General features: G+C 35.2%; 1 protein-coding gene across 1 annotated transcript in view; it reads left to right on the forward strand.

Annotated features, from left to right (window-relative positions):
• Positions 1-14,666, forward strand: part of DYNC2H1 (dynein cytoplasmic 2 heavy chain 1) — a 157,511-nt gene that overhangs the window by 39,116 nt on the left and 103,729 nt on the right. The window contains exons 42-55 of the mRNA XM_018071346.3: positions 812-1,071; positions 1,718-1,964; positions 2,674-2,825; positions 3,342-3,486; positions 4,548-4,650; positions 5,033-5,200; positions 5,321-5,445; positions 6,587-6,835; positions 7,623-7,731; positions 8,735-8,848; positions 9,684-9,826; positions 11,948-12,029; positions 12,459-12,613; positions 14,296-14,433. Of these exons, the coding sequence (XP_017926835.2) occupies positions 812-1,071; positions 1,718-1,964; positions 2,674-2,825; positions 3,342-3,486; positions 4,548-4,650; positions 5,033-5,200; positions 5,321-5,445; positions 6,587-6,835; positions 7,623-7,731; positions 8,735-8,848; positions 9,684-9,826; positions 11,948-12,029; positions 12,459-12,613; positions 14,296-14,433 (2,190 nt within the window). The remainder of the gene's footprint in view (positions 1-811; positions 1,072-1,717; positions 1,965-2,673; positions 2,826-3,341; positions 3,487-4,547; positions 4,651-5,032; positions 5,201-5,320; positions 5,446-6,586; positions 6,836-7,622; positions 7,732-8,734; positions 8,849-9,683; positions 9,827-11,947; positions 12,030-12,458; positions 12,614-14,295; positions 14,434-14,666) is intronic.

Below are 14,666 nucleotides of genomic sequence, written 5' to 3' on the forward strand. Positions count from 1 at the left end.
GTGTTTCATATGTCACTGATAGACTGCTAAGTGCATCCATCCCAGATAGGAAACCTCTGTCCATACTGCTTTCTGCAAGGACCCACTATAGCAGACTGTGTGTGTCTATATGTATTGTATACGTAATACAGATTTATTTTTGTGGATTTTTTCTGTTCAGAAGACTTGAAATGATAATGTGGGAACTTTGTTGCACCTCATTAGGGAGATGTTCTTAGAGCATTACTTTGAGGTTCTGTATTGTATGTGCTAGTGTGTGATTCTCTGTGTAGGTACTTGAGGGCACAAGAGCTAGGCAACAGTATTAGAAAACTGTGCATATGCTGGTCCATAGTCAGAAGGTTGACCCTGGAGATAGATATTTCCACAATCACACTTGAGTTTTGTGTTGGAGAGAAGAAAGTAGTTCCTTCCAAAAGGCAGCCAGGAGCTATAGCATATAAAGTGGGCAAATGATAAAGGTGTAGACTCAGCCTTAGGAATTAGTTATTGATGCATGTGAAGGAGTTATCTCATTCTTACAATTATTATTGTTATTATGTTGCCTAGTCTAAAAAAAAAAATTATGTATAGCTTTTCAAAATACAATTTGTTTGAATTTATATTATGAAAAGTGGAAAAGTAATATGTTACTATTTACTTAAGGACTTAAAGCACATGCATAACATGATTGAATTTTCAGAGGCAGCCTTAAACTATCAAAATGTGATTTTAGAGAATTATTCTTTGAACATTCTTTAGATTAGCTTGAAATGGTAGATCTTGTTTTTAGGAGTATGGATTTAATTGAAATTTTTGTTTTTTTCTAAAGCTCTTCAGTTGGACACAAGAGTCTCCACCAGACCCGAGGAAGCCCCTGGACACATATTATGACACTGACACTGGACAGCTAATGCTGTATCAGCTGAAAAAAACTGAAAATCTAACAGCTGATGACTTCAGTAATCTCCAAACACTTCCTGTCATCCAAACCCCTGACATGCAGAGAAGTTTAGATTACTTTAGGCCCTGGCTAGACATTAATAATAAGCAGCCATTTCTTCTTGTGGGTCCTGAAGGATGCGGAAAGGGGTAAAAAGTAGTTCCTATTTTAAGTAAAATATACTTCTAGTTATTTGACAGAATTTGTAATATTTTGTTATAATACTTTTATAATATGACTTTCTGATAGAATATCACTTGTGTAGGTCACTAATTAAACAAATGTTCTGTAGTGGCAAATAGGTAAGTTCTTATGAAGTTCTACAGGGAAAGTTCAGACTGTCAGTATGCATCTAAGACATCTGAATGTGGCTTTTAGATATGAAACAGGACCTTTGGAAAACCTGTGCTGTCATGGAGCAACAGCTTTAGGCACGAGGTATCCAGTTTTATTTCAAGAGACACTAGGTGCCTGTGTACAGGCAACTGGATTTAGATCCTTCTCTTCCCATATTAGGTTCCTTATTTAGATGTGTTGGATCACTATAATCAAGGTATTTATACTAGCTGTTTGTTTTGTGTAGCTGTGTACACTACACTTTTATTGAATTTTGTGAATAGGAAATAGCACAATTTTAAAGGCAAGAATGTTGAATTCAACAAACCTCATGCTCCACCTATTCCATTAATACAGGATATAGTATATGCATTTTAATTCAAAACTATACCATATATTCGGATACACAGCAGTTTAATTTACTTAAGTTTGTATGTATGTACATGTTTGCTTTTCTAGGATGCTGCTTCACTATGCATTTTCTCAACTCCGATCCACTCAGATTGCTACCATTCACTGCAGTGCCCAAACTACTTCTCAACATCTTCTACAAAAATTAAGTCAAACTTGCATTGTAATCAGTACAAACACTGGGCGAGTATACAGACCAAAGGACTGTGAAAGGCTTGTTTTGTACTTAAAAGACATCAATCTACCCAAACCTGATAAATGGGGAACAAGCACTCTCGTGGCTTTTCTACAGCAGGTGAACACTTGTGTCTGTTATTTAAAAAGGCATTTAAGTATACTGTATATAATTTAGTGTATGTAGTAAATAACTACATTGATTATTTTCAGAGTTAACATCCTGCATCTGCATTGGCATTAGTTTTGCTTCTGCTTGGGTAGACTATGTAGATGTCAACCAGAAATAAGATACCATTTTTATTTGCCTTATTTGTGTAAGTAAATAAAGACAGTGCTTGTCTCAATGAGTTATAATGCAATAGGCATATGAATGACAAGAAAATCACCAGGAGTAATCAGCATGGATTCACTAAGGGTAAGTCATGTTTGATGAGGGGAGGGCAGTGGATATAGTCTACCTGGACTTCACTAAGACTGTTGATGCTGTCTCCCAAAAGATCCTCACAAAAAAGCTGTTGATACGGGCTGCAGGTAGTGAGGTGGGTTGAAAACTGACTGAAGAGCCAAGCCCAGAGGGTGGTGATCAATGGCACAGAGTGTACTTGGAACACAGTACCTGTTTAACATCTTCTTTAATGATCTGGACAATGAAGTCTGCAACTGATGCAAAACTGTGAGGAGTAATACACCTCTGGCAGTTAAGAAAAGAGAAATAATATACATAACTTATACAACTATAAGTATACTTATAACTATTTTATTGTATTTTATTTTGTATGATATTCTGCTGACTTTCTTTTAATGAAATATTTATTTAATTATTAAAGGTTCTTACATATCAAGGATTTTATGATGAAAATCTGGAATGGGTCGGTTTAGAAAACATCCAAATCGTGGCTTCCATGTCAGCTGGAGGAACGTTAGGAAGACATAAACTTACCTCCAGATTCACTTCTATTGTTCGTCTCTGTGCAATTGAGTAAGTATGTGAAAATTAGTCTAACTCTCAGAACTCAGATTCAACCCCTGTTTATAAGGCCCTTGCTTCATGTAGTCTTTACCAAGGTGTGGCTGTTCTATTCTTTCATATTTTCCAGCAGTTTGGGGTCATCTGATTTGGTGCTGTTTGGTACCTCTTGGCACTAGAAGCCAGCTAAGAGCAATCTGTCGCTGCCTGTTGATAGCGAAGTGTTTGAAATATGATTTTGGATGATTTTGCTTTCAGTAATCTGCTTTCTGCAGCTTTATATTAAGGTGCTGTTTGGTTACAAAATTAGAGAAATTGAAAAGAAGTTTATTTGTTTGTTTTTGAGTACATCAACAGATGTATTTAGAAATTTCTGAGAGTGGCCTGTTGCAATAAAATGATAATTTTACTTAGCTGCTGGATGGAAATGCTATTCATTGAAATTTCTTAGTAATTGTGTATACAAGTTTGACTCATTTTTAATTAAAAAAAATTGATAGTCCATAATGATTTTTTTTTTCTTTTTAGCTATCCAGAAAGAGAACAACTGCAAACTATTTATAGTGCCTACTTGGAACCTGTACTACAGAAAAACCTAAAGAATCACCCTGTTTGGGGTTCTTTACCAAAAATACATCAGCTAGCAGGATCTATGGTTCAAATATACGAGCAGGTAGGGAAATATTTTTTCTTTTTTCAAGGAGTTGGACAATTCAGGCGTTTTTTTTAAAAATAGTTACCTTTTGATATAATAAGTGAATAAAAAGGTTTATCAGTATTAAAATCCAAGTTTATTTATTTTTAATGAAATTGATATCAATGTTAGAGCTACTTATTTGCAGAGAATCCTGGGTATTAGAGGTAAACTGAGTAAGCAGTAAGTACTCCTGCTTTCCCACAGATTTATTTTAGGATTTTGGTGTGCATCTTAACCCTTCTATATTTTCAGTTCCTGATTTATAAAATGTGGATTAATAGTGTTTTCCCACTTAATGGGTAAGGAGGAGACAGTGCAACAGATTGTTATGTACCCAGTTGTTATGGATGCTGTTATGAATAGAGAAGAGAGATATATGGGTGGAGTGCTTTACAGACATCAAGGACTAGCTATTAAAATTTTACACTGTTAAAAATAGATATTTAGACACAGAATTTAATTTTATCCTCCCGCTTAAAATTTTGTGGACTTCTATCAAGCAAAACACTTAAGTACTTGCTTTTCTTAAGCAGTACATAGCCTTACTGGGGTAGGTACTGTGGGGATGTCGGTGCTTGCTGTATGTTCCAAGAATGTATGCACACCCCCATGTAGGCAGAACCATGACACAAAACCGATCTTTGTGACTGGAATCTGAGTTTAGTTACTCGCTGGCATGCACCAATTAGCAGGAGTTTCATATGATGTTATCAATGTATTCTAAGAAATCTGAGTTTAAATCTCATCACATGATGATCCAGTAACTGATGAAGGCAGTTTTTCTTCGAGTTAAAGCAGTTGTATATTCAAATATCCTCTCTGGGAAAAGAGTAAGTATGAAGTCTTTTGCAGTGAGAAAGTGTTACTAATTTAGGTAGGTGTTTATTACACTTCTATATTTCCTTTGCATTTCATATTTAGTATTTCTTTAAAAAATATGTATTTTGTCTAATAATACTGCACTAACAGTGCAGTAGAAAAAGTGCTTTACATTTTAAAACATCACTTTTTTTCTCCCCCTTAACTCCCAATTTTAGGTACGAGCAAAATTCACAGTTGATGATCACAGTCATTACCTTTTTACACCATGTATTCTTACTCAGTGGGTTCTTGGTTTATTCAGATATGATTTAGCAGGTGGTAAGTCACTTACTTGGTTTTCATTGATAAAATGTTCTATAATGGCCTAAGTTATTATTGATGTCAGTCGTACTGTTGACTCCACATGCAGTTCATTCATCTTTTAAAATTGTGAACTATCTGTAATTCAGTAGAGGGGGAAAAATGCATAACAGTTCACTGCATAAAATTAATAGAATATGTTTCATTTTATCTTATAATGATCCATAAAGATTATTAAAAAGCACTTCATAATGTTTACTTTTTCTCTTCTTTCTTCCTTACCAATGCTTTCCTGCTGGTATGTAATTTCACTTGCTTATTTTCAAGCTCATATTTTGAAATGGAAATCTGAGAATTTATTATAAATATATAAAGTTATTTCTCTCCTTAAATTTTGTAGGATCATTGATACCAACTGCAGACTATGTACTGGAAATTATTGCTTATGAAGCACGTCGTTTGTTCCGTGATAGAATTGTTGGCATGAAAGAACTTCATGTATTTGATAATGTCTTGATGAAAGTGTTTCAAGGTGATTGGGGCTCAGATGTTCTGGACAATATGCCAGGTAAACTATTTGAAGCATACCATACAAACTTGCAATATTTGTTTAGGAATGGCCTAATCAAGTCAGATAGCATATGAACTGGACACCTAAAGTTTCGAATGTTTCCTTTTGTTTTCACAGATACCTTCTACGTAACTTGGGGAGCTTGTCAAGAGGCATTCACCACACCAGGACAGGCACTGCCACCGTATGGGAGGCCACTTGGCAGACTAAACTCAACAGACCTAAAAGATGTTATTCAGAAAGTGAGACATATTAAAGAATATATGCAACAAGGGTTCACAACAACAATTCGAGACATTTTTTGCAAGACGTAACATGCAAGCACCAGTTTAGGGTGGAGTCTGGTTCTTGTTCAAGGGATCATCTTTTACATTTGGTGAAGTGAGGGAAGGTTTGTGATGCTATGTGGCAGGCAGTAGGAAGTATCATGTAGCAAGGGTTTTTAATGAAAGGGCATCAGTTGCATTTGCTGCTGATTTACAACAGTTTGATGAACCAATATTTTGAAAAACATTTATCTCCATATATGTTTGTGTAGTGTTTGAGTACCTAAGTGTTTTATTAAATGTTTACTTTTTGAATTTGTGATTTGGTAATGTAATTTTTATTTGAAGAAATACAAATGGACTGTTTGGAGATCTGGCATGGTTTTAAGCAGTAAAGTACAAAAATTGAGCTTAATGAGGAAATGCAAACATTTTAATTCTGCTAGGGTATCTGATTTTTAGGATGAGAGCTTTGAGATCATCTCCCTTAATAGTGTTTGATGGATTGCTCTTGCAGATGGGAAACTAATCCCTCTCCTTGATTGCCAACTTGTGACCAATAGACTATATGGGAAATGATGAAATTCAATAACCTCAATTAGCAGAGAATTTGTTGTTTTGTTTTTTTTTTTTCTCCTGACTACACAGTTACATTGGGCTTCAAAGAGATTTTAATTAGTATAACAATGTCAGAATTTAATTTTAGGATCTGTTATTGTGTGTATTTCACTAGGAATTTTCATAATCTGCAATTATGCAGCAATTTGCTGCCTAAAACATCTTCTAAGTTATTAATTAATTGATCTGTAGTCAGAGACAGCTCAGACTTTGTTCTGGTCCATTATTCAATTTTAATTAGTTCAGTTGTAGATTCCTATTTTAATATATCAAAGACTTCTAGGGTATCCTGGTGCTGGGGGTAATGTGAGATGTTCATTACTGGTAAAGGTATCTAAATTCTGTCACATAAATAATTTATTTGTAGTGAATATCAGTGTGGTCTTAAGTTTTCAAGCCCTTCTTTTCTAAACTTTTGAATGCTGGATGCTTTCATATGTCACTGCTTTTATTTATTACTAGTAAACACATTTCTTTTTTTTCTCTCTTTTTTTAATAGGGTATCATTCATTATGGACGAGACAAAAAAGAGATAGAGATTTTACTGTTCCAAGAAGTCCTCAGTTATATGTCTAAAGTGGACAGAGTGCTAAGTTTTCCTGGAGGATCACTTCTTTTGGCAGGACGGAGTGGTGTAGGTCGTCGAACAGTTACCTCTTTAGTTAGTCACATGCATGGAGCTGTTCTGATTACTCCCAAAATTTCCAGAGGTTATGAGGTGAAGCAGTTCAAGAGTGATCTTAAATATGTAAGTCACTCATTGTCTTCCATTTTGTAACGTTGAGGTGTATATTAAAGAAAAAAAAAAGAATATGGGAATTTTGAAGGACACAGAAGTGTTGTACGAAGACATATTTTAAGAGAAGCAAAATGGCAACAGTCTAAATGAAACAAGTAGATTTTTAGAAGTTCTCTATATCTAAGTGTGTATACTGTTCTTTATTTAATTGATTGAAACTCCACTTTTTTTAATACCAGAATTCTCTTTGAGTGTTGTGGACTTCATAAATTCAAAGTTTATGTGAATATACATTTTTCATGTATATTTTTTTGTATTTGTATATATTTTTATTTTCTGTCTCCACTATGATCTGCCAGTAGCTGAATCAAGTAAAATTTTAGTGACTGATGAAAGGGAACATATTATTTAAAATCAAATGCAAACCTTGAATCAAGAGTTTCTCATTACCTTCAGCAATGCTAAAGAAAATTCTAGAGCTATGCCTACACAAAAGAGTGATACAGTTTTAATATTGAGTCATATGTGTAAATATACTCTATGAAAGAGGCTTTTTTAATTATTTTTTCATTCACAAGCTGTACATCTAGGTAGAATGCTCTTTATATTTGATATCTCATATAACTGAATCACCTAGAAATCTTTTGTGGAGAAAATATCTATGTCATATATAATCAAGGAAAGATTAAGATCCTTGTTGGTCCCTTCCAATTCAGGGTATTCTATGATAATTATTACCTATTGAACAATACATGTGTTCCATACCCTGAGATTTAAATGTCTTTTCTGCTTCTAGGTGATGGAGCTTGCAGGCATTGAAGCACAACAGGTGGTATTGCTGCTCGAAGACTATCAGTTGGTTCATTCCGCATTCCTGGAGATGATCAACAGTTTACTGTCATCAGGTGAGGCAAGTCCAAGAAGATTAATGGTTCTAGTTTTACTGAACAGGGTTAGCTAATGGGGCAGAATAAGATGATGTTTTCTGACTTTATATCTCTATCAGACAGGTTAGTTACCTTGCTATGTTGTTTTAGGTAGAGTGCTTGTACATGAGAACGTGACTCAAAGTTCACTTAGCTGTCCTTTAACCTACCCGATAGTACAGGTGCTTTCAGTTCCTCTAACTTGTTTCAAGGGAGTTCTTTATTATAGTATAACAACAAAATGAGAATGCATTCTACTCTACAGCTTCTGATTTATAATAAAATTCAAAAGTGAGAAGTGTTCCAATGCTTTACTAGATTATATAGGTTGAGTCCTTTACTGAAATGAACACCAGCAAAGCTCACTTTTCTGAAAGGAGTGAGATGATAAATAATAATAACAAAAGTGACTTTATTTTGCTGTCCAGCTTTATTCCTGGATCAGAGAGATCATTGAAGGACTGAGTCTAACTTGCTAAATGCTTTTTTTGATCTGCAGTAGTTTAAGAGCTGATTGATAAGAGCACCAGATTTTCCTGTCTTTCAGGTGCAACCACAAATCTCCTTACAGTATCAGATTTTTGTCATCCACTGTTTAATCTCTGTGTCTGAGGATCTAAACAACTACTCACTTTCACATTACTGTGTCCTGGTATATGACAAAGTCTGGTTTGATTTGTTTTCTATGCAGTATTGGGTCAGCATCTATGCAGTATTGTTTTGGGGTAGATTTGAATGAGCTTTTGAAATACATTTCAGCAGTATGAACAAAGTAGACTGTTAAATAGAATCACAAATTTGGTTTGTTGTTTTCACTTCATCATGAAAAGAATGATGAAGTGCATGGGATGATACTCATGGAAGTATGGAGGTGAATACTGCCATAATCAAAATCTCTATAGAGAGGATTCAAGGGAATCCTTCAAGGGAATTTAAAGAATTATAGTGTATTTTATCTGACGTAAATTCATTCTTGAAATAGGAGAAGTTCCTGGGCTATATAAAACAGAAGAATTAGACCCATTACTATCTCCTCTGAAGGATCAAGCCTCACAAGATGGATTTACAGGACCAATTTTCAACTATTTCACATACCGTATGTCAACAGAATTATGTTATAATTTATTACGAAGTGTAGGAAGTGGTATAGTAGTGGACAAATGATTTCTAACATGGTCCTTCTATTGTGTGCGGGTTTAACTTTCAGTTAATTATTGAATACCAGATAGGAATAATGATAACATTGTGATATTTGAGGGCACAGAACCCTCACTTTAAAATTTGTTCTTCTATCTGAAATTTTGTATTTATGAATGTTTTACAAATGTTATGAAATCTGCTGTTGAAAGTAATTAGAAGGAAGAAAGGTTTTGTTCCCATTGTTTTCTGGTTTGTATAGCTTATATATATCTAGTACCATATATATATATATTATATTTGCCTATTATACCTACAAATCACTTTGGATTCTGAGTAATCAGCAAGTTTACGGGTAGGTTTCTTAATTATTTTTCTTCTTCCTTAGACCAACAAGAAGATTAAATAGTTTACAAATAAATCAAATAATATGACTGAAAGAATATAAATGTTTACAGTCAAAGTTTCAGGCCCTGAAACTACTCTTCTAATTGGTTCTGTTGGTCTATATGAATTGGAATGAGAACTAGTGATATCTATTTAAATACTGTCAGCTCTTCAAAATTAAAACATACACTGTAATATACATAATTAGAATCCATGATAATAAATTAAGTTTTATTTATAAGCATTCCTGTCCTAGTGTGATCTGATATTATAGGCTCTTTTTTCCCCAGAAATTACCATGTGATAAGTATTTGAAGGACACTAAATTATGTTGTATTTGCAATAAAATTACCATCGTGTAGTCAGATTATTATGTACTAAAAATTTAATATGTTACTTTTTCTTAGGGATCCAACAAAATCTGCATGTTGTCTTGATAATGGATCCTACTAATTTAAATTTCACAGTAAACTGTGAAAGTAATCCAGCACTGTATAAGAAATGTCAGGTTTTGTGGATGGAAACCTGGTCAGAAGACAGTATGAAAAAGGTAAATTGCATTAATTGTGACTTATTTAAACTAGTATCTCCAAAAATAATGGAGCTTTGGTAAATAAGATAAAGATATTTAAAGTTGTGAAGGAATAATTGTCACTGTGCTTATTTAATTGATTTGTGAAGTTTTAAAAAGACAGAAAATTCCTCAGAACACTTAAATATTATTAGCATTATTATTTTACCAACATTATGTTTTGTTCTCTTTGTGTGCTGACTTGAACAACATGCTGACAACTATGACTCTGGTCAAACACAGCATTTAAGAACAAAATAAAAATAGACTGCAAGCAAAAAGGTAAAGCCAATTGTATCAGGTCTGTGTTGTGAGCTTTTGATAGTGGTGGGAGCTGCAGGGGTGGCTTCAGTGAGAATCTGCCAGAAGCTTCCCCTGTGTCTGACAGAGCTGATGCCAGCTAGCTCCAGGACAGACCCGCTGCTGGCCAGGGTTGGGCTCATCAGCAATGGTGGTAGCATCTCTGGGATAGCATTTAAGAAGGGGAAAGAAGTTACTGCACAGGAGCAACTGCAGCCAGAGAGAGGAGTGAGAAAGTGAGAATAGGTGAGAGAAACAGCCCTGCAGACTCCAAGGTCTCGAGGCACTGGAGCTGAGGTTCCTCTCCAGCCTGTCATGCAGACCATGGTGAGGCAGGCTGTCCACCTGCAGCCCACGGAGGTCCACAGTGGAGCAGAGATCCCCCTACAGCCCATCCAGAACTCCACACTGAAGCTGGTGGAAACAACTGAAAGAGGCTGTGACGCCAGAGGAATACCGTGCTGAAGCAGGCTCCTGGCAGGACCTGTAGATCTGTGGAGAGAGGAGCCCATGCTGGAACAGATTTGCTGGAAGGACTTGTGACCCTTCAGGGGACTCCTGATGGAGCATTTTGGACCTCATGCTGGACTAGCGGAGGAGTGTGAGGAGTCCTGCGCTGAGGAGGGAGGAGGGGCAGAGTCAGTGTGTGATGAGCTGACTGCAGCAGCCATTCCCCATCTCCCTGCGCTGCTGGGGGGAAGGTGTTTTGAAATTTAGTTATTTCTCTTTACCCTACTCTTATTTGTCTGATAATAAATTAAACTAATTTCCCCAAGTCAAGGCTGTTTTGCCCATTGCAGTAATCAGTGACTGATCTCTTCATGTTGTTAGCTTGACCCATGAGCCTTTCATAATGTATTTTCCCTCTCCTGTCCAGCTGAGGAGGGGAGTGAGTGATAGTCAAGCTCTGATGGGTACCTGGCATCCAGCCAGGGTCAACCCACCACACCAACTGGGCTGATGATATCTGTTTTTACTAGTATGTTAGACAGTTAGTTTTAAAATAGATTTGTTAGGTGTATATGAAATGCTATAGATCTAAGATTGCACTGTAAACCTTATGTTCTTGAACCTTTACTAAGTGTTTTGCTTGATGGAACAGCATCAGTGTGTTCTTTTTAGATTTAAAATCTGTTTATTTCAGGATGTTCACAGTGTGAGTTTGAGAAGCATGTATTACTTCTGTATGTTGAGATTACCAAATGCAGTACCCTGATAGGGGCAAGAGTGCCACAGCATTATGGCCCCAAGGTGAACCAGTGATGAAGCTGAGCATGTATTCTCAGTAGGCACACACACAAACACATATACAGCACATATATACATGTGATTCTCACACAGAACAACACAAACAAAAACCCTAAGCACAAACATAAACAGCACTGTTGCCATCATCCTGTTCCCCCGTCTCTGAGTGATCTCAGTGAAGGTCAGTTAATGGGTAATATGTACATATACAGAATGTGGATTAAGACTGTCTGATTTCCTCTTGAATTGTATATTTTTGAATCTTTGACATTTGTGCTATTGTAAGAGTCCTCTGAGAACTACTTGGTCATTTATATGGCCAGCAAAATTTCCTCTGCTTGAGAGAGCGAGAAGTTGTCAGTGACATGGAAAGGCAGAATTTATCTTTCTAATCCTATAAATATTCTGTAAATTCCTTGTTCTGAGTAAATATATCATTTTCAGTTTTTCCAAATGAGAAGCTGGATTTAAGGTTGGTTTGAGTTTTTTTAATTTTAACTCAGATTGTCATTGTTCGTCATTTTCATGAAGAAAATCGTGGCTTTTTTTTAGATACCTGAAATGCTTCTCTGTGATTCAGATGAACAAGAAAAGACCGGAAAATCACATAAGGAAGTTAAGAAAAAACATTCAGGTAATATTTGGGTAGACACACTAGTTACTATTACTCATTATTAAACACTTACTCAATGTTAGATACCAGATCAGTAATTATTGGGTCAGAACCACCGTGTGGGGTGTGTGGGTGGGGATCTGTGTGGGGGGTGTGTGTATGGGGGTGTGGGACTGTGTGTGTGTGTGTGTGTGTTGAGAGAGGAGCCCAGGCTTCCAGCTTTTTCAAACATCAAACAATTTCAGTATATTTTTTTCTGAGAAATATGCATTTCAAATGTAGTTGCATGTTGTTTCTGTGACAGAACTTTAAAAAAAGTATGGTCTTTGTGATATTTTTGGATGCTCTTAATTCATATCTCAAAAAACATTCTATTGCTCTTCCTTAGTTATTTCAATGTGAGATAAAATTGAGTATAATATTATCTGTGTAACAAATGATGTTGTACAGGTGATTCTGATTTTCTGAAGTCATTTCTGGCAATCCATGAATCATGTAAAATATACGGAGCAACGCCTAGCAGGTATATGACATTCCTTCGTGTATACAGTACCATCAATAACAGTAAAAGAAGAGAGCTAATAAAAAGGCAGAACCACTTGCAGGTATGTGTTTAAAACACTTTTAACATATGGCTTTTCAAAATACTCCCATATTTGGAAATGTCTTGAGTATTATTGGGCTGTAGCTGCTAACATGGTTGCGTGATGTGTCCTCTATTGGCATATACTCACACTGTGATTTCAGGAGAGAAATATCATGAATCCTAATGCACTTGTCTGTTGAAATGCCTGAAAGGGAGAAAAGTGTTTTTCTTATTTTGGTAATAGTTTTCCTCAGGAATGTATGAGACTGGGTATGTTTTGTGGCAGAGTAAAAAGTACTTGAAAGCACTGTAAACTTTTTCACCCATGTGTATTGGAATTGTGTTGCTAAAAACCCATCATCTTTCCATCAATTTAAGTCCTGCCTCTGCTTGTATAAATGTTCTCTGTGTAGCTCCATATTCCATCCCTTTCTTTATATCTTGAGAATAACTTCCTGCTTTGTAGGATTTTCGCATCCTAGTTTGACAGACTTATCTTTAACCTCATGGTGTTCTTGTGTAGCTTTGACCAAGATTCCTTTTGTTGTGATTGTCTTTCCTTTTGTGTTTTGGAATGATTTTGAATTCCTTTGGCACACATCAGACCTGTGGACAGTTCTGGACCAAATGCACAGGTGTCACTTTACTCCTGTTTTGTATAACATCTTATTTTTGAAACCCATTTGTTATCTTTCCAATCCTATTTAGTTCCCTTCCTCCAGTATATTTCTGGAAAGATCTGTGTCGTCCTTTAGGACAACTTTTGTCTTTGCCTTTCTCCTGTCCCTTTCAGCTCCTTTTCTCAGTCACCCGTGCTGATATTCTGAAACCGCACTTACAAATCTGTATTTTTTTCTTAAAGCATCTGTCAAAACCAAATTACTTCCTTGCCTTGTATTCTACTCTATTTTTACTCTGTCTGCCAATATTTTTCCATCACTGTAGTATGCAATTTAAGAAGATTTAAATTTGTAGCAATAGAAATTGCTTTTTTTTGAGTATATTTAGAATGTAACTGGTTTGTTTGTGACAAGCACTCATTTACTTGTTAAATACTCTGTTTAAATAAAAGTAATAATTTTCATGAAAATTAGAGATGTGTATCCTCAGTCAATACATCTTCCAGGTATTTTTTTTTCAAATATACCTTGAAATAATTCTATTATATAATTAATATAAAGTAAATAAGGTAGAAAGTGTGATTAAAGAAAATAGTTAATCTTAAGCATAATAGAGACTTTGTTTAACGTACATCTGTGTTCTTTAGAGTGTACAAATATGTAGAAGTAAGCTAATCTATTTTGTTTCAATTTGTTGAATTTTTATAGATTTGTTTTTAAGGGAGATATAGTTACAATGAGTTAATATCAGTTAACTTAAATTCTATTGAATTATTGAGAAATAGATTATGTGCTAGGTACTGTTTTGTTAAAAGTTTGTTAGTTTGAGAATTTTCTTATCGTCTTTTTGATATAGTAATACATCTTACAGTGACACATCTTAAAGTGTCAGATCTCATTCTTAGGTTAAATAATACCAACAAAATGTAAATAATATCAAGAAAATGTGGAACAATAATTAAAAAAAAATAGAATAGTAGTCTACATCACTCTTAATTTGTCCATACTATTTGTAACAAACCTTCATTTAAATCTACTAAATATTCACTGCTAAATATCTGCTTGTTTAAAACTTTTATAGGCAGGCGTTTCAAAGCTGAATGAAGCTAAAGCTCTGGTTGATGAACTGAACAGAAAAGCTGGAGAGCAAAGCATTTTACTCAAAACAAAGCAGGATGAAGCTGATTCTGCTCTTCAAGAAATTACAGTGTCTATGCAGGTGGTATATACAATCACATCAAAAGTGGAAAAAACCCCCCAAAACCAAAACAATTCTTTTTTGTTTTTGGTGTCCATAACTGCCTGTGCTTTGTAATCTCTTCAAGTGTTACAAAATATGCTTTTGCAAGAATTTGCCTAAGGGAAGACATGAGCCCTGAGGCTTGAATAAGGTTGCAACAGGACAGAGGATTCTATAACTTAAATCATGTTTGAACTGATCAAACAGGAAGA

Source organism: Manacus vitellinus, unplaced genomic scaffold (genome assembly GCF_001715985.3).
Source record: "Manacus vitellinus isolate BGI_N305 unplaced genomic scaffold, ASM171598v3 scaffold_2_pilon, whole genome shotgun sequence".
Lineage (NCBI taxonomy): Eukaryota > Metazoa > Chordata > Aves > Passeriformes > Pipridae > Manacus > Manacus vitellinus.